The sequence below is a fragment of the Panthera onca genome, chromosome C2, assembly GCF_046562875.1.
Source record: "Panthera onca isolate mPanOnc1 chromosome C2, mPanOnc1 haplotype 2, whole genome shotgun sequence".
NCBI classification, from domain to species: Eukaryota; Metazoa; Chordata; class Mammalia; order Carnivora; family Felidae; genus Panthera; species Panthera onca.
In genome coordinates, this window is record NC_138347.1 from 73,885,505 (window position 1) to 73,906,015 (window position 20,511).

The 20,511-nt window shown below is 46.1% G+C and overlaps 1 protein-coding gene across 7 annotated transcripts in view; it reads left to right on the forward strand.

Moving 5' to 3' along the window:
• The window catches only part of TMEM44 (transmembrane protein 44), a 36,398-nt gene extending 18,042 nt beyond the window's left edge, over positions 1-18,356 (forward strand). For 2 of the 7 annotated variants that reach the window (XM_060639575.3, XM_060639570.3), the window contains 3 exons: positions 2,608-2,766; positions 13,249-13,281; positions 16,030-18,356. In XM_060639575.3, coding sequence (XP_060495558.2) covers positions 2,608-2,766; positions 13,249-13,281; positions 16,030-16,140 — 303 coding nt within the window. In that variant the 3' untranslated portion in view covers positions 16,141-18,356. Of the gene's footprint in view, positions 1-2,607; positions 2,767-5,108; positions 5,382-13,248; positions 13,282-16,029 lie in introns of those variants that run through there. The other 5 variants (XM_060639573.3, XM_060639576.3, XM_060639574.3 and 2 more) reach the window with 5 other exon arrangements.
• The last annotated feature ends 2,155 nt before the right edge of the window (positions 18,357-20,511 follow it).

Consider the following 20,511-nt stretch of genomic DNA (forward strand, 5'->3'; position numbering starts at 1 on the left):
GGCAACACTTCTGTGATGTTTATTGTGCTGGGCATAGTGCTTAGAGTACTGGTCTACGTGAGGTATACTCACGTAAACCTCACCGCCAACCCCTGAGGTATTAACCTCATTTTACAGATAAGGAAAATGAGGCACAGAGACATTAAGCAAGTTGCCCAAGGTCACACAGCTAGTCAGTGACAGAACCAGGATTCAGAGTCTATGCCCTTGACCACTATGCAACACTGCCTCTTACTTGGCATAATGTCTGACACCAAGGAAGCACTTGATAAATGGTTGGGTCTTTAAAAATTATTATTAATGCAAATTCTAATTAAGTATTATTATTTATATTGTTTTATTGTCTAATAATTAATCATTGTATTAGGATTTTAAATTGAGGCACAGAGAGGGTTAAGTAACTTGCCCAAGATCTCATAGTTAGAGAAGCACAGGAATGGGTTTCAGATAAAGCCCGTCTGATTCATAAAGAGAGCATGTTTAGGACGCCTGGGTGGCTCAGCTGGTAAAGCATCCGACTTCAGTTCAGGTCACAATCTTGTGGTTTGTGAGTTCGAGCCCCGCGTCAGGCTTTGCTGCCAGCTCAGAGCCTGGAGCCTGCTTTGGCTTCTGTGTCTCCCTCTCTCCCTGCCCCTCCCCTGCTCATGCTCTCTCTCTCTCTCTCTCTCTCTCTCTCTCAAATAAAATAAACATTAAACAATTTTTTTAATAATAAAAAAAAGAGAACATGTTCTCTGTGCTCATTTCATGCCTGCTCAGTTGGCAAAATTTTCCTTTTTTTTCCATGAGAATGTTCCAGTGGGCAAGGTTGTGGTGAAATAGGTCCCCTGTTGGCAAGTGCATTGATGTATGTCCCATCTGCACAGCCATCTGGAAGTGGACAACAAGAACCACAGGGGCACTTATTGTCTGCTCAGCAGGCCCCCCTGGGCACTGGGCACTGTCCTAAGGAAGGGTCTTCTAGAAGATGCAGCTGGGTTCAGCTGAGCTGAGGGGCTAAGGACCTTGGGGTCCTGGGGATCAATGGCTTGGAGCATCTGAAAACTCCATTTTCCCTCTTGATTCAGACCTGGTCGGGCCCTGAGGAATTTATAGAATCTATCGTTGATGTTGCCTGGGAGGCCCGTGCCCCCCGCCCCCTAGCCTGTCTAGCCAACTCTCATGTGAAACTGTGTACTTAACCCATCCAGGGCTAGAGCCCCACGTGATTTGGGGCCCAGTACGAGTAGCCATTCTCATGTGTCCAGGGCATTACATCTGAGCCCTTTGACACCCCTTCAAATGAGGCAAGGCAGGGATTACCACCCCCTTCGCTAGATACATACCTTGGCATGTGCTTCATTGCGGAAGATGTGGATCCAGAAGGCAGGCTGTTGCCCTGTGGTGTGTCAGTGGAATGACCCAAATCCTGCCCTAGCCAACAGAGCTTCCCGGAGCTCTGACAGCCCCAGGAGCTCTGTGGGGGAAGCTCTCTCTGAGATGGATGGATGGATGGATGGATGGATGGATGGACGGATGGATGGATGGATGGATAGACAGACAGATAGATAGGTGATAGATAGAAATCTTGTAAGGCTCTTCCTCCCTTTAACCTCCCCACCTGTTGGTGGGTATGAACCCATACAGTGCATTTTGGCAGTTGCTATCCAAATTACAAATGCACATATCCTCTGATCCAGCAATTCCACTTCTAGAAATTCGTCCTTTAAAAACCCTGAAGCCTTGGGTGTATGGTATAATTTATTGCAGTCAGTGTTGTAAAAGCAAGAGATTGGAGGGCTCCTGGGTAGCTCAGTTGGTTAAGCATCCAACTTCTGCTCAGGTCATTAACTCACGGTCTGTGGGTTGGAACCCTGCGTCAGGCTCTGTGCTGACAGCTCAGAGCCTGGAGCCTGCTTCGGATTCTGTGTCTCCCTCTCTCTCTGCCCCTACCCCACTTGCACTCTGTCTCTCTCGGAAAAAAAAAACCAGCCAAGCAAACAAGCATGAGACTAGAAATGCCTTCAATGTCCATCAGTTTGAGGACAGGTTACGCAGATTGTGAACACTTACATGATGCCACAAAAGAAACAAAAAGAAAAACAAAAGCCTCTGCTCTAGAGCTATCTCTAGGACACATCGTTAAGTGAGAAAAAGAAAGGTGCATAGGAGAGTGTAGATGTGCTGGCAGCCTTTGTAGAACTAGGGAAGTCATATATCTGCATTTGCTAGGTTATGTATGGACTATCTGGACAGATACACAAGAAACTGAGCGCTGGTTGCCCCTGGGGAGAACTGGGTGCCTGGGGGATTCAGGTGGGAGCGGACCTCACATTCTACACCCTTTTGTACCTTTTAAAAAATGTAAATGTTCATTTATTTATTTTGAGGGGGGGGGCGGGGAGAGAGAATCCCAAGCAGGCTCTGCACTGCCAGCACAGAGCCAGATGCAGGGCTCGATCCCATGAACCAGGAGATCGTGACCTGAGCCCAAATCAAGAGTCCGAGCTCATCCGACTCAGCCACCCTTTGGTACCTTCTGAACACCAGCGCATGTGAATGCTTCGACAATTCAGAAATAAAGTAGACTAAGTCTCCCTGCCTGCCCTTTGCCCACACACCCTGCAGGCAGGCTGCAGCACCACCCGGCTGCCTGGCGATGGACAGATGAACCCTGGAGACGCGAACCTGCAGGAGCCGCCCTCTTACCCTCCCGTTCAGGTCATCCGGGCCCGCGTGTCTTCCAGCAGCTCCTGCGAAGTCTCCTCCATCAACTCCGACCTTGAGGTACTCACACGCTGCTGCCCGCCAGGTGCATGGCTTGTCCTTCACTGACACTGGCCGGGGCTTCCACGGTGCTCACGCTGCTGTGCCCTAATCCGCCCACGCTGGCCTCCCGCCTGCCAAGCAGTGAAGGGGCATGCATGGGGCAGCACCCACGCGGGGTCTGTTGAGAAGAGGTTTCCACGGTCAAATGAGTCAGGGAAGCACTGCATGTCACGGTCCCATCTTAAAGAGTCACCCGCACGTTCAGGTCTTACAGAAATAAACACACGCGTAATTAACGTTTATTAGAGTCTGGGTATTCCCCAAACCCACTTGACCGTGGAGCATCCCTTCCAGAGAGGAGCAGCAGCTACACCTGCAGTGTCCTCAGGGTCATACACAGGAGCCCCGTGGTGGACACCATGCCTGGCACTGTCATCATTTTGAGTTTTTGGATCTGTGAGCAAGACACATGTCATATTTTGGACACCAGCGACAGGTGTAACTCCCTGGTCCGAGCTCTTGGGTCACTGCCTGTCCCCCAGCTGTGGCTCCCAGCCCTGTTCTGTGAGGAAGTTTCCTGTTGTGGAAAATGAGAGCAAGGACAGGGGGCACATGATGTCAACAGGAGAGTGTCCGCTGTCTTTTGGCAGGGGTTGGGTGGGGGAAGGAGGACAGTCCTTCATCCTGGGTTTGCCTTCTACTATTTTGGAGTTCAAATGCCCTTTTATAAAATGATGATAATAGGAAGGGGGTGGTTGGTGTTGGTTTTAATGGCCTTATTTTGCAAAACAGCCACTTCGCCATCTTGGATAAGCCCCCAAACTTGTTGAACTCGTTGTGAAACCCCAAATCCAAAAGACTCAGAGCCACTGATCTGTGGGATAAAGTCCTGATTTGTTAATGTGAGGTTCTAGACCTTTCACAACTACCCCAGCCTTATGTGCCTTGCCCACCCACCCCTCCCCACTGCCCTAGCTGTCCACCTTGGCCATGGACTGTTCCCTGTACCCAGGCCTCTGGGCCTTTCTTCCTGGGGTTTTCCCTGGCCCGTGTGTCAGTTTCTCTTTCCATGTGTCAGAATCCTACTCAGATGCCACCTGCTGTGTGAAGTTACTTCCACACACACACACACACACACACACACACACACACACACACACACAAGATTAATGGCTCTTTCCCTTGGGTGCCAGAGCACACACGACTCTCTTACACAACTTCCATTGTTCGCCGTGTCATCTGGTGAGCTGTAACGGCTTGTTCCCCGGCCAGGCTGGGCATGAGCTTTTTAGGAGTGGGGCCTGAGCCACCTTCACCTTCCTCTGCCCCTTGATTCCAGAACACAGCTAGCCATTAAGAGCTGGGTTTTGAGGGAGCAATTCTGCACCAGACTGAGGACCCTTTGGGATCCATGTATCCCCATATCACTCGGTGTTGTTTATTTCTTGGATCCAGTCTCAGAATCTGTAGGACACCCAGCGCATGTGGCTTGGCAGCCTGGATCCAGCGGCCTTGGCAGAAATCTAAGGTTCAAGGGGAAAGAATGAGCCTGAGGGCAAAGTGTGTTCAGTGAGAAGAAAGGACAGTTAAGTCAGTGAGTCAGGGAGGGGCTGGGGAGACCCAGAGGCAGTATTTGCTCTGTGGAAACAAGGGCAGCAAAAGCTGAGGTAAGGATTAGACAGTGACCTTGAACCGTTGGGAAGTTGGTCTTGGCGGCAGGTTTATGCCCTTCTGTGATTTGTGGTCCTTGTCATTCTCCCTTCTAGTATCTCTATCTTTTTAGACATACATGTTTTTCAAACTAAATAAGTTCCAAGGGGACAGGGTCATGCTTTTAAATTAGGCAAATGGGGGACTCCTGGGTGGCTCAGTCAGATGAGCATCTTACTCTTGATCTTGGCTCAGGTCATGGTCTCATGGTTCGTGGGATTGAGCCCTATGCTGGGCTCTGTGCCAACAGCACAGAGCCTGCTTGGGATTCTCTCTCCCTCTCTCCCTGCTCCCTCCACCCCAAATAAATAAATACACATTAACAAGATAAATTAGGCAAATGGAAATGAAGGCTTTTGCCCATGCTAAAAGGAATGTATGTTTATAAAGTCACCTGCCCCAGCTCAGCCCGCAGAACAGGCCTCCAGCCCCACTCAGGGCTTTCCAGAGTGGCCTGGCCTTCTCACTTTCCGGGGCAGCCAGCACCTGTGTGCTGAGCGCCGGGTGGACTTTCTTCCAGCGTTGAAACCATTCCTATGCTTTTTAAAGGCTTTTTCTTTTTCTTTCTGCCTCTGGGATGCAAGCAAAGATTTGAGTCCAGCTTTGTGATGCGAGAGTGCTTAGTCATTTCTCCCTGCTGTGCTTCCTAGCAATGCCATAGACGTGGTGGAAGAAGCTTTGTAGAAATTTTGCAAGAAGGCTGTTTCTGTCTATGGAACAAAGTCTGTGTTGTGTGTACATGTGTGGAGGATGAGAAGAGGGCCAAACACAGACTGCTGTCTCTGAAGAAGGTCAGGTCCTTGTGTGTTCCTGCTAATTCTGTGCCTAAGTCTCTTGACAACCAAGATTGCTCGTTCCCTCTCCAAACCCTGCCTTTGCACCAGGAACGAGAACACATTCCTTTGGATGTTTGCCATTTTTAAATCCAAGTCATTCTTTTAAGGAAAAAAATTATATATATATATATATATATATATATATATATATATACACACATATACATATATATATGACATAGTTATATATTATATATGTAATAGAATATACTTAAATAAAAATATTTTAAATATATATTTATTACATATACATTTATATTTGTGTACACATTTATTACATATATTTTTATAAATATATATTTATATAGGCTATAAAAGTGCTAACTTTAGAAGAAAATACATACAGATACGAAAGACGCCAGAAATAGGTACCAAAGGTCAAAATCAAGTCCAGGAGGGGGCACCTGGGTGGCTCAGTCGGTTAAGCTTCTGACTTCGGCCCAGGTCACGATCTCACGATTTGTGAGTTCAAGCCCCACGTCGGGCTCTCTGCTGACAGCTCGGAGCCTGGAGCCTGCTTCGGATTCTGTGTCTCCCTTTCTCTCTGCCCCTCCCCTGCTCATGCTCTGTCTCTCTCTCTCTCTCAAAAATAAATAAACATTAAAAAAATAATAATAAAAAAAAATCAAGTCCAGGATGTGGTTTTACACCCTCCATGCATCTGGTTCTTTCCCAGAGGGGGGCGCCACCTGCAGTGAGGCAGTGAGAAACAATACTTCCTGAAATGTGTGGTCAGTTACCTGGTTTCCCCGGGGTGAGCAGAGAGGTTCCCCGGAAGGCCCCCAAAGGAAGACAGGCTGTGGAGGAGACCCAGCCCTGACCCAGGAACCACACAGGCTCGGGGGCTTTTGACCTGCAGCCTTGGGCCTGCACTGGACCTCCTGAGTTTTAGCTTCTCCTGTGCATAGGTATCCTGAGACTTGCCCTACCTGTGTTGCAGGGTGATTGGGAAGATCAAATGGGTGCAACTGGTGCTTTGCAAGACTTCCAGAGGTGCTCCACATAGCGTCGTGGGAAGCAGGCTGGGGGTGGGCTCGGATATGCACTCTTAAGGCTGTGGAATTGGGCAGCACTCCTTCATTCCTCTGGCCCTTCTCTGAAGGTGGAGATGATGACTGCAGGGAGGGTGGTAAGGCTCCGACAAGGTTGGGATGTGAAGAGCACTGTTCCCATAGATGCTCACCCTGCAACCCCAGCTTGGGACCGGGCCGTCTTGAAGTGACCATGCCCTTAAGTGTAAGAGTGTCTTTGTGGAGGGGTCGCAAGTAGAGGCTAGCAGTGCCGAGTCACTTCCTAGAAGTAGGAAGGCTTCCATCAGGAAAACAAGAGTCAAACCTGTTAAAAGTATCATGATAGCACAGCCACTCGGGCTGCTGGGTCTGCCTCGCTGCCGCCCACGGAAAACTTCCTCTGGCCCCGAAGTCCAGGAAAGAGCCTTCCACTTCCACCGGGACCAGCATAGGCACTCCTAACTGCCTCCTGTCTCCATTCTCCTCCTTCCATTGCTGTCCTGCCGGGATCCTTGCAACACTGGACCCCCGCCCCATGCCTGCCCTGCCCTAAGGCCTTTGTGGCTTCTTCCTGCTTATAGTGTAAGTCCGGCACACTTCACCTGCTGGCCTGGGCCAGCTCCCAAGTTCTTCTCTGCGTTCCTCTGCTTTTCCTCCCGCCTTTCAAGGCCCTGGCTAAATCCCGCTCCCTCCAGGAAGCCTTTCCTGTATTCCTGAGTACAGTTGCTAGATTTAGCAGACAAAAAACACAAGATGTACAGTGAAGTTTGAATTTCAGATAGACACACTTATTCTAAAACATTATTTGTGATCTGAAATTCACGTTTACTGGGTGTCCTGTGTTTTGGGGTTGTTGTTGTTGTTTTTATTATTTTATTTTTAATTTTTTTAACGTTTATTTATTTTTGAGAGAAACAGACAGAGTGTGAGCAGGAGAGGGGCAGACAGAGAGGGGGAGACATAGGATCAGAAGCAGGCTCCAGGCTCTGAGCTGTCAGCACAGAGCCCGACGCGGGGCTCGAACTCATGAGCAGTGAGATCATGACCTGAGCTGAAGTCGGACGCTTAACCGACTGAGCCACACCGTCGCCCGTTGTTGTTGTTTTTAATGTTTATTTATTTTTGGGAGAGAGAGAGAGAGAGAGAGAGAGAGAGAGAGAGAGAACAAGTGGGGGAGGGGCAGAGAGAGATGGGAACAGAGGATCTGATGTCAGGTCAGTGCTGACAACAGAGAGCCCGATTTGGGGCTTGAACTCATGCACTGTGAGATCAGGGCCTGAGCTGAAGTCAGACACTTGACCAACTGAGCCACTCAGGCACCTCTCAGTGTCCTGTGTTCCTGAATCAAACTTGATCATGCCCACTCTGGCCCTTCCCTAGACCACTTCGGTTTTTCAGGGAAGCATCTGAACAACATTTACTGCAGTGAGGAACACACTGTTTGTCACATGTGTCAATTCTATCTCAATAAAACTGGAAAAAAATGGTTAAAAAAAAAATCAGGAATAAAAGCCAAGGCTGCCAAGGCCTTCCCACTGGGAATTGACCTAAATACAGTGTTTGTCTCTCTTTGTGGCTGGAGTTTGGAGGTGCACCTGCCTAACCCTGCAGCCCACTGTTTTAATACACAGGACTTCTCTGTCTCGGCCCCTTTGTCCCAGCCTCAGAATGTCCCTGACGTGAAGCTGTCTGTCGTCTTTGTAAAAGAAACCAGCCCGCTGTAGGTCAGAATTCTCTCGCTGATCCAGTTTATAATGGGCCCGTTCAGCCCCGAACAAGGAGAGGTTGAGCGGTTAAACGACCCAGAGCCACCAGTAACAAGGGGGGTGTTGGGGGGGGGGGGACACTTTCTATAGAAGCCCAGCTCTTGCATACAGACTTCATGGCCTGTGAAGCATTTTCCCATCCCCCATTCCATCTTCCCCACAACAGCTGGGAAGGAAGGGCAGGCAGAGAGGGCAGTTCGGGCAGGTAGAGAGGAGGAAAGAACACGTGGGGAGGTGAATCCCTGCTCGATCTGGGGTAAGTGCTATGGAACTGCTTAATGAACTAGAGAAATAGGAAGGGTGCAATTTTGAAGCATACAGTAATTGTTTTAAAGTCTGTAAGGCTCCAGGTCAAAAGGAAATCCACTTAGTGAATTCTGGGAGAGAATCGTAGCTGGTGTGTGCCTGGCCAGTCTTAACGTTGTATAGTCAGAGGAAGCAAAAAACTTTATGATCTGTCCTGAGTCCAACACCGTGTCACCTCCCCAGTCTTGGGAAAAGTCGCTTCTCCCTAAATGTAAGATGACACAGTCTAAAATGTAATCCTGGAAAGTGACCCTGTTTCCTCAATGGTTTCCTAAAAGCCTTCAGGAGCAAAGGAAAATATACTGCGTGCTTGGTAAACAGGGGCTACAGGTTGCTTCTTGGTTTCAGAAGCAGAAAGAAGTGTGCCTTTAGAAATGAGCTGAGTTGAAATATTACGTGCTGTGTGGTTCACGGAGGTGATAGAATCATGGTTCTAAAGACAATTTAAAGATCTGTGGTAATACTCAAGGGAGAAAAGCCATTGGCACATTTTGGTTTGTGTGTGTATGTGTCTGTATTTCAGAGGGCTAATCAATAACTGTTCATGGAGGCTTTTTCTTGGGGTAAAATTCATGGGCTAGAATCATTTTGTTTTTGAAGAAAAATCTGTACAAAAATTAACACATTTTGCTCTTGAAATTAAGAAAGGACTAGAAAAATGTTATTTTATTTTTACTTTTACGGGCATGGAGAGAGATCTCAGTTACCAAGATTTGGGTTAATTGCACTCCTTAGGCACATTATCATCGTTGGCTTAAAAAAGGAACTTCTCCTACTTCCACTAGAGGGCAGGGTTCTTAAATTTTAGATTATGATGCTGAAGATTTGGAAAGGAAGTTTCAAGGTTTCTTATCAATCCATTTGAGGGACACGTAAGCCTGTTTAGTTGTTTGCTTATTTATTTGCTTGACTTTAAATAAAGTTTTTTTATTTTGAAATAATTTTATATTTACAGAAAAGTTGCAAAGGTAGTACAGAAAGTTCCTGTGTGCCTTCACCTGTTTTCTTATAATGTTAATATCAAAACTGAGTAATTAACACTAGTACATTACTATCATCTAAACTAGAGACTTTATTTGGATGTCACCAGTTTTTCCATTAATATTCTTATTCTCTTTCAGTATAGCACATTGCATTTAATAATTTTTTTAACAAACAAAACAGCTACTCACTGTGGTAACATCAGATTACTGTCGCTGTTTTTACATGAACATCTGTATTTTCTAAAGAAAGGTGAAAGTTAGCATCTTTTCTTTTGTCTCTTTAGTTCGGTTACATTTGTAAAAGTTACTTCACTTTTCAACCACTACGTTCTCACCAACGTTTCTGTCTGCAGTGTGTGTAGAACTGTAATTTTTTTGTGATTTCATATCTTTTCCAATTAGTCCTGTAGTTTTGTTTTTTTTTTTTCAGTTTGTGTCTCCCTCCCCCAGTAGGATGTCATTAAAAGATGAATACTATGGAATTATCACTAATTTTGTTAAGTCTAATAATGGCACTGTTCTTAGGATTTTTTAAAAAATGTCCATGGGGCACATAGGTGGCTCAGTCAGTTGAGTTGCCAACTCTTGATTGCAGCTCAGGTCATGATCTCAGTTCATGAGTTTGAGCCCCGCATCCGGCTCTGCTGTGCGGAGCCTGCTTGGGATTCTCTCTCTCTCCCTCTCTCTCTGCCCCTATCCTACTTGCACTCTCTCTCTCCCTCTAAATAAATAAATAAATAAATAAACACTTTTTAAAAATGTCCTTATCTATGAGAGACATACTAAAATATTTACAGATTAAATTATTTATTTACAAATATTTAAACAAATAAAAAATTGGGGAGCTAGAGCAAATAAGATAAGGTATGTCCATGGGTGTTCATTGGATATTCTTTTGTTGATGTACGACTGAAAAATGTACAATTAAAAATTTGTATGTATACTTTTTTAATGTTTATCTTTTAGAGAGAGACAGAGACAGAGAATGAGCAGGGAAGGGCAGAGAGAAAGGGAGACACAGAATCCAAAGCAGGCTCCAGGCTCTGAGCTGTTAGCACAAGGCCCAACACAGGGCTCGAACCCGCAAACCGTGAGATCATGACCTGAGCCCAAGTAGGTTGCTCAACTGACTGAGCCACCCAGGTGCACTTTTAATGTTTATTTATTCTGAGAGAGAGAGAGAGAAAGAGAGAGAGAGAATGAGCAGAAGGGGGGCAGAGAGAGAGAAGGAGAGAGAATCCCAAGCAGGTTCCATGCTGTCAGTGCAGAGCTATATGAGGGGCTCGATCCCTCGAACCATGAAATGATGACCCAAGCTGAAATCAAGAGTCCGATGCTCAACCAACTGAGCCACCCAGGTGCCCCTAAAAACTTGTTTAAAATGGAGATTTAAGGGGCACCTGGCTGGCTCAGTAGGTAAAGCATGCAAACTCTTGATCTCAGGGTTGTGAGTTTGAGCCCCACATTGGACATACAGGTTACTTTTTTTTAAAGTGTTGGATTTGGGGTACCTGGGTGGCTCAGTCAGTTAAGTGTCCGACTTCGGCTCAGGTCATGATCCCATGGTTCGTGAGTTTGAGCCCCACGTCTGTGCTGACAGCTCAGAGCCTGGATTCTGCTTCAGATTCTGTCTCTCTCTCTCTCTCTCTCTCACTCTCTGCCCTTCCCCCATTCATGCTCTGTCTCCCTCTCAAAAATGAATAAATGTTAAAAAAAATTTTTTAAAAAGTGTTGGATTTTTAATTAGAAAATAATTATTAAAAATATTTTACATTTAAAACAAATCTTTTAAATGGAAATTTAAAATAATTGAACAGTAGAGGCTTTTTAAAAAATTTTTAAAATTTACATCCAAATTAGTTAGCATATAGTGCAACAATGATTTCAGGAGTAGATTCCTTAATGCCCCTTACCCATTTTGCCCATCCTCCCTCCCACAACCCCTCTGGTAATCCTCTGTTCTCCATATTTAAGAGTCTCTTATGTTTTGTCCCCCTCCCAGTTTTTATATTATTTTTGCTTCCCTTCCCTTGTGTTCATCTGTTCTGTGTCTTAAAGTCCTCATATGAGTGAAGTCATATGATATTTGTCTTTCTCTAACTAATTTCGCTTCACATAATACCCTCTAGTTCCATCCGCATAGTAGCAAATGGCAAGATTTCATTCTTTTTGATTGCCAGGTAATACTCCATTGTATATAAATACCACATCTTCTTTATCCATTCATCCATCGATGGACATTGGGCTCTTTCCATACTTTGACTATTGTTGATAGTGCTGCTATAAACACGGGGGTGCATGTGTCCCTTCAAAATAGCACAACTGTGTCCCTTGGATAAATACCTAGTAGTGCAATTGCTGGGTCATAGGGTAGTTCTATTTTTAATTTTTTTGAGGAACCTCTATACTGTTTTCCAGAGTGGCTGCATTGGTTTGCATTCCCACCAGCAGTGCAAAAGAGATCCTCTCTCCCCGCATCCTTACCAACATCTGTTGTTGCCTGAGTTATTAATGTTAGCCATTCTGACAGGTATGAGGTGGTATCTCATTGTGGTTTTGATTTGTGCTTCCTGGATGATGAGTGATGTTGAGCATTTTTTCATGTGTCGGTTTGCCGTCTAGATGTCTTCTTTGGAGAAGTGTCTATTCATGTCTTTTGCCCATTTATTCACTGGATTTTTTGTGTTTTGGGTGTTGAGTTTGATAAGTTCTTTATAGATTTTGGATACTAACCCTTTATCTGATATGTCATTTGCAAATATCTTCTCCCATTCCATCAGTTGCCTCTTAGTTTTGCTATTTCCTTCGCTGTGCAGAAGCTTTTTATTTTGATGAGGTCCCAGTAGTTCATTTTTGCTTTTGTTTCCCTTGCCTCTGGAGACGTGTTGAGTAAGAAGTTGCTGCCGCCAAGATCAAAGAGGTTTTAGCCTGCTTTCTCCTCGAGGATTTTGATGGCTTCCTGTCTTACATTGAGGTCTTTCATCCATTTTGAGTTTATTTTTGTGTCTGGTGTAAGCAGGTGGTCCAGGTTCATTCTTCTGCATGTCGCTGTCCAGTTTTCCCAGCACCACTTGCTGAAGAGACTGTCTATTCCATTGGATATTCTTTCCTGCTTTGTCAAAGATGAGTTCGCCATGTTTGTGGGTCCATTTCTGGGTTCTCTCCTCTGTTCCATTGATCTGAGTGTCTGTTTTTGTGCCGGAGGATTTGTCTTAATGTGAGACAATGGCAAGTCCTGTGGACTGTGCAGGTTGGCAGCTATTCAATTTGACAGACATTGAGAGATCGGTACGACAGACGTCTGTAGGTTCATAAGCGCTCTATGTCAGAAACACACGTCTCCCAGGCACTGCGTGAGGTGCCAGATGAACCAGAGAGGACCGTCACACCACCCTTCAAGAACCCAAGTCAGACATGTTTGAGCCTTGGGGTGGAACCACCCATGCAGTAAAGGCTGATTAAAAGTGAATCTTGGCTGGTAGCAAATGTCCTGTATTTTTGAGGTGGGGATTTTATTTGCATCTCTTTTAGTTTTATGGGTTTGAGTTGACTCATCTCAGCCATGTGGTTAATAAATGGAAGATTTATTATTATGCCTGATAATAATTCCTAATAATAGTAATTTTTAAATCTGTATAATTTTTCCAAGGACCTGCAGCCCTTCATAATTATCACAATTATCCTGTTGATCATTTAGCTAAATTGTAGCCACCATAGCTGCTGCCTTTCTGCTTGCTGAAGTCAGCTTTTCCTCTGCCTCCAGATCACTGAAGGGCCTGCCTCCTCGCTCACCAAGCAGACAGTGCTGGTGCTGAGCTGAGCTCTGCTCTGCTCTGCTGGCAAAATCCTTCCAACACTTTTTTTTCCATCTCTTTTTTTTATTCTGCAGCAGAAGTATTGGGAAGCCTTAAACTTGGAGCAGGTATGGACAATCATACTCTATTCCAGAAGGGACATCCTGTGGCTTGATTCCATTTCCTGTTTTTGTTATCTCCCCCCCTTGGATGGCCGGGCCCATGCCACATTCCTTTAGTTAAAGAAAGAATGAAAACGGAGGCGAGTCAGAGGATCAGGGGATTTTCCAGGCTCTCTCAGTTCAGAGTTCTTTCTGCTGTGCCCAAACCATCTGGTAGGGACTCCGAAGATGTGTAACCCAAGGAGAAGCATGGTTTGGAACAAAGGTCCATGGACAAGTGGAGTAGCTGCAGGTTACCACGGGTGGCGGTGCTGGGGGTGGCTGCAGGGGTGGAGATAACCATTCCCCAACACTGTCACCTTGGGCAGCTGGCAGCTGTCTCCCCGCCACCCTTGCCTGCGAGGGACAGATAAGCACATGTTTTATGACAAACACCTGTGCATGTCGTCTCCCAGGATTATTTCTGGTAAGATCATCTTTTGCTCAAATTTTCTTTATGCCTGGATTCCAGCAATGTTTTTTTATTGCTTAAAGTGAGATTTTGAAACACGTTATTCTGGGGATTCAGAAGAAAGAGATTTAAGATGCTTTCAAAGGCTTAACCCACTTCAAAGAGTGCACTTGATCAAAGTGGCTCTGTTTTCCCGCAGCTGAATTGGTCAGGAGTAAGTAGCAAGAACAACTCTTAAGACGCCATTTCAGGAGCTGGAGCCAGGGTTCTGAAATATCAGGGCAGCTAAAAATCATGCAAGGAGCTTGGTAAAATGTTAAACCTTAGTTCCCAAACCAGATAGGGTCTAGGATGCCTGGCATCACCCTTCCTAATGAGCATCCTGGCTGCTTCTGGTGAGGTTGATCCATAGCACACTCAGAGAACTGTGATCTAGAACATGGGCCTCAGCTTGGAAACAGCATATATTGAAAAGCATACTATCCATCCTCAAAGAATGGAACAGGCCCCTATTTCCACTGCTGGGCATCTGTACCACGGAGGCTGAAGGGCCAGGGGGACTCTTTAACTTGGGATTTGCTTGCTGTTCCCCCAAGTCTGCAACCACAAGTAAATAAGAAGTTAACACTGGAGGGGCTGGCAGAGCCCCAAACAGGTACTGGGGGTCGAGCAGCACCAACCCAATCAGCTTAGTCCCTGGCCTGCAGGGTCACTGGGGATGAGGTGGCTGTTTTAACATGATGCTATTTTTCAAATTATTATTTTTTAATGTTTATTTATTTTTGAGAGGGAAAGAGTCAGAGTGAGCGGGGGAGGGGCAGAGAGAGGGAGACACAGGCTCCAGGCTCTGAGCTGTCAGCACAGAGCCCAATGCCGGGTTTGAACTCACAAATCATGAGATCATGACCTGAGCCGAAGTTAGACACTTAACTGACTGAGCCACCCAGGTGCCCCAACATGATACTATTTTTAATCAGCAAGTAGTAGAACTCAGTTATCAGTAAATCACTAATTGAATTGGGCTCTTCCTTTCTTTTCAAAACAAAGCCACATTTTGTATTTTACAACTGGCATGGTGGGGGCATTTCTCTCAGTGATGCCCAGAGTGGCTCAGGGAGCCTTGCAGACCTTATCCAGGACCCCTAAGGACTGGGCTGTTTTATTCAGCTTAAGTTTGAGCTGCTGGTGGAGTGTTTTTCGTGGAGAGCATGTCCACGACTGGCTATGTTTTCTTGTCCAAACAGATAGTCAGGTCTAGGCTAACACATCCTTTCCTATATTATTTCCTGGGTCTTTTAATAATGTCAAATGTAACCTTGTCATTCAGAATCATTAGTCATAGAAACTCAGAAACTAAAGAGATCATATGTAGTTACTGATCCAACACGCCAGGTTACCCCTGGAGAAACTGTGAGGCCCAAGAAAGAGAAAGCAAGTTAGTGGCAGAAAGAGGATTTGAGTCCAACCCCCACTTGCCCCCATGGCTAGACTCACCAAGGATTCCCTGCTCTTGGCCACGTGCAAAGTTCTCTCTGTCATTTGTCACATGAGAACAATAGGAGGACTTTGCAAACAGTGTCCTCAATGCTATGACTGCTTCTCTGTTTTTAACCTTTTATTCCTAACCTTTGCCACACTTGTCTGAATCAGAGTAATGAAATATTCTCTGCCAGTGACCACCATTCTGAATCAAGCTTTAAGTGTTTTGGACAAGTCTGCTGAGCCTCAAGTTAACAGGAAATGCATGGTGGGAGGAGGGGCAGGTAGCAAGGGCAAACTGGTGCCCTGCTCTTAAGAAGCTCATCATTTCCCTGGAAGGACAAGGTGGTGCCCAGAGAAAGGGCAGGGCTGTGCATGTTCAGCTGCAAATGAAGGGTATGGGCAGTACACAGAAGGGGGTGAGCTCAATGGGTGAAAGCAGTCAGAGTAAGCTTCCTGGAAGAGGAGGTACTTACCTGGGCCGTAAAGAAAGGGTTGAATTTGCCTGGTCTATTCCAGGAATGAGTTAGGCATGGAGGTGGGAAGTCTCAGGATAAAAGGAACATAACTCAGTCTCACTAGAGTAGAGGTAGAAAAGGGGGGTAGGAAGGGAAGTGGGGCTGGTCTGTTCAGGGTGGCTGTCCATTAATTCCTTGATTTAAACTTACACTTGTCCCATTAGGCCTGATTAACCTGTCCTTATTTCTCCTTGTCTGTGCCTGGGTCATGAGAACCAGGACTGGAGCTATTGTTTGGGGTGGGGCATTGTAAGAGATGGGAAGAGTCTGTTCCACCAAGGTACCATTTGTGTCTTTTCTCCACAGTGGGACCCTGAAGATGTAAATCTTGAAGGGAACAAAGACAACATGGAGATGCTCAGATCCCAGGTGCACAGGTGCTCCATGGGGCCAGTGGTCTTGACATCTGATGAGTAACACCTGGAGCAAGCCCATCAGCTCAGAGCCCTTAGTCAAGCCTGTATCAGGAACTGAGCAGGGATCAACCTGCAGTGACACCCATGGCGGGAATTTAAGCTTCCACAGAGGCTGCCCGTGAAAGCAAAGAACCAGGAGCTGTCACTGAGCTAGGTTGGTCTGCATCACAGCTCAGAATGGAGCTAAGACCTTGGGTCCTGTGGACAGACCCGGGCATGTGGTTTGTTTTGAAGATCAGAAGTTCACAGACCACTCTTGCTTCGAAGTAGAAACCTTCATCTAAAGGGCATTGGACCTGCTCTTCCCTTTCCCTTCAGATTCAGCCATACTCTCAATATCTGCTAGGTGACAGGAACATCTAACAAATAGCTGATGTGTTTGGATCTCAGTACAGCCTCATTCTGCAAGACCTGGCTAAGCCCAGGAGACGAGAGGGGTGGGAACATGTGCTGGAGATCTGAGACATGATCCCTGGTATTAATGGGACCTGGCTCCTGCCCTTCCAGTCACCCACTTGGGTTTTCTTCTGGAAGCTAGAGGTAGGACTTCTTGGTCAACCAGGAATTTATAAGATTGGTGGTGTTGCAAGGGCAAGCAAAACAAATTGCCTTAGATACCAGCCCCTGCTCCAACTTGGCAAGGTGTGTGCTGGGCAGGGTTTGCAGGTGAGGGGGACTGTCTGCTTCAGGAGCTAACATGAAAGCATGTGGAGGGTGGGAGGCATGGTGGGAGGTGTCAAATTCAAGCACAGCAATCCCGTTTTAGGATTATTTTGATACTGTGATCATGGGAGGGGGTAAAGAGGGAGGGAATGGGGCCAAGGTGGGAGGAACACTGGAGTGAATAAATCATGATTGAGTGAGTTGAGGCATCTCACTGTGTAGTACAGAGATGTCTGAATCCCAGCACGGCCACAAAAGCCAGCCACAAGGGGAACTGGGAGACATGCCGAGAAACACAGCTCTGCTCCAGGATGGCCCCTGGCAGCCTGTGTGACTCAGTCACACAGCTGCCCAGTTTTCTCCAAAGGAGTAGTGCAGATCCCAGCACAACGAAGAGAGTGCCTCAGGGAAGCAGATTGGTTCCATAGATCTCTGTGGAGATACTAATCCTCTGAGTGCCTTCTAAGCTGGAAGTGAACTCTATCCCCTTTATCCAACTGCTTTGATCCCTGGGTGTCTTGTAATGGAGTTTGCTAAAGCCAGTTTTGCTTTGTTAACTTAACCACAGAAGCTGTTCTTTGAGAGAAGATGAAGATTTGAGTGGGGGATGGGGTGGGGAGAGCATTCCAGATGAAATCCTACAGAGGATTGGACACCAGGAAGGATGGAATCTCGTCAAGGAAGGATGAGTCTGATGTGGCCAGAATGGGTGGTGCAACAGTGGCTAAAAGGTGAAGAGGCTGGCAAGGAACCAGACCGTGGAGCCTAGGGAGCTGGCACTTAAAACTGTGGCTAATTGGTAGCCATGACTGATACCAGAGTAGGAAGGCGATGGACATGCCTCAGGTAGGCCACACCTGGTTGGTGAGGCTTTTCTACCTATGGCCACAACTTTTCAGGAAGCAGAAATGTAGTCATGGATACAGTAGGAACATGGAGAACATTTAATCTGAGTGATAACAGCAGGGCAGGAGGAGGGCTCAACTTTAGAAAGATAAGGCACAGGGGCAGGATATCCTCTCTGGAGTCTGCCTGTAGCACAGCCTCCCTCTCTCAAGGGGAGGCTGGCCCGTGCTCCCTGGAGCATCAGAAACTGGCTGGATCCTGATGGAAGTGGCCACTTACCCAAGAACGTCAAAACAGTCTTGCTGATCGAGCAGCACAAACTACTTGAGCCCCAGATGCCGTCTGTCTCCCTAGATCCCATCATCCCAGGCTTCCTTCACAAACCAGTTCCTATGGCTGTGGTCCAATCCTGCCTCAAAGCTGAATCCCAGGTCTCTTCACCCAGAGTGAACTATTAAACTGAAAATGTTGGAAGCAAAGTTTGGTCTCATTGTTCAACGAGAACGTGCCTGTTATGCAAAGCTCTGGAACCCTGGAGCCTCTGTGAAGAGGTGCCAGCCAAAATGCCTTTCTCCTAGTAGGAGTGTCCCTGCCCCAGGCCCCCACTGTAGCTTCATCCGCACTGTTAGTCACACTGGAAGGATATGGGAATTCCTTGCTCTGAAGACTCGCCAAGGGGTAACCTACACAGGGGACAAACTGCCCACTCATCCGGATATGAGAGATGGTGTAGTATGGTCTCAGTGGTGCTGCCTGTTATCTGCGTGGCTTGGAGCAGGTCACCTAACCTTTGTGACCTGAGGTAGACTGAGAATAATACCTATCTACAAAGCTTGTTGTGAACACTAAGTAAATCAACATATATGAAATGCATAACACAATACCTGACTCAAAGGAAGACCTTGAAGAGGGATTGGTTCCCTTCCTCCCTATACTTCCTGGCCATTTATGTGCTGAAAGGCAGTGAGTAACCCAAAATAGCAGCTCCACAGATAGAAGGGACTTCAGCAGTTTGAATCCCTTTAACAATCCTAAGAATTGACTAGCTAGCCCTTACTTAAGCTCCTCCCCTTCCAAAAAAGATTTCACCATTTTCTATTCCAAAGAAGTCTGTATCCTTTAGGGAGAGTTCTGATCACTAAGACTTTCTTAAAGTCCTGTCTAGACCCTGAAGAACCACTGTCTCCTTATCTCCGCCAGTACTTTAGCATGAGGAAGAGATCTTTGAACAACATCTGATGCCACACTCACATCATGTTTGTCACAATGGGGTATGAACTCCTCCTACAGAGTAAGGAGAGGCACTCAGCCAAGTAGCAGGGCTGGGCTCTAGCTCCCAAATCTGATTAAGTGTGATCCTGGTCATTTCCCTTTCTGGGTCACAGTTTCCTCATTTGTAAAACGGAAGTTAGGCCAGATTTCTTTCCTGTATTCCCTTTTATGAATATGCCAGTGAGTTTGTTTCCCACAGAAGATTGGCATTTTTATAAACTCTCAAAAAGATATTAAAACATAAAGACAAATTTCAGATTTATTGTGAAAATAGATTTCATTATATAATATATACTTTTGTTTGAGTTTTGCTATCCAATTAAGATAAAATCTGTCTATGCTAGAACACGAAGAGATCACAGCATTTGACATTTAAAAATTTTGCAGATTCCATGGTACCTGGATGGCTCAGTCAGTTGAGCACTTGACCCTTGATTTCGGCTAAAGTCATGATCCCAGGGTCATGGGATCGAGCCCCACATCAAGCTCAACACTGAGCATGGTGACTGCTTAATATTCTATGTGTGTGTGTGTGTGTGTGTGTGTGTGTGTCCCCCTCTGCTCCTATCCCCCGCTCATGCACTCTCTAAAAATTAAAAAAGAAAAAATTATTATTATTTGCAGGTTCCTTCCAGTACTGAAAACCAAAAACTATTAACACCTTGTTTCCAAACTTGGGGATTCTGGTGACTTCATTTAGTTTATTAATACTAAGAGCCTCTATTATTGGCAGGCTCAAGGCTCACTCTTGCTAAACCATCTCTCATATTGAAGGATATATGAAAAATATTTTCCACAGTGCAAGAAAAGGGATCTGTATCAATCACTGAGGAAAAGGCTAGAGATGTCTTAGGAGTGTCTCAAGACTGACTTCTAAATATTTCCAAGATTCTGTCCACTTCTTTTTCAGTGCCTACTTGATCATCCTCCGCATTTTTCAACCATGAGGGCATTGCTCTACTCTCTCCGACTTTACACTGTTCATTGTTCCCCTTTCCCCAAGTTCAGGGTGATGCTTTAGCAGAGACCGCTCTGCCTTGAAACAAGCCAAGCTATAATGCAATGTTGACAAAGATCTTTTTCAAGTTTACACATCCTGTGTGATATTACCCCAAAGGTCACCATCAGGTGAGAGGGACGACCTTAAACAAGAAAGAAGTTCAAGAAGCGGTGCTAAATCAAATGACTTAGAGAACATCTGATCTGCTTTTTCCTTACCAAACTCTGAAAGCTAAACAAGCACCAGGCATCCAGGACTGCTCCTCTGGGGCTGGACACTTCAACAGCGCGTTCACTTGAAGTGCCTTCAGATTCACTTCAAATTAATCCATTGCTTGGAGAACTCATCATACCCCCACCCCCATTCCGTTGGAAATTTTCCACCAGCTGCCGGCATTGACGACAGAGGTTCCCTGCTCTTCCTTTCCGGGTCCTCAGTGTCTGCAGCTGTGACTGCAGCAGGGCTTAGTCCCTATGGGGTTCAGGTGCGCTGGCCCCTCTTCAAGCAACGTAGGACTACGAGGGGAGGTGCGGGACCGCTGCTGGCCCTGCCAGAACTTAACCCCGGTTCCTATCGGCGGACCTCTTTCCC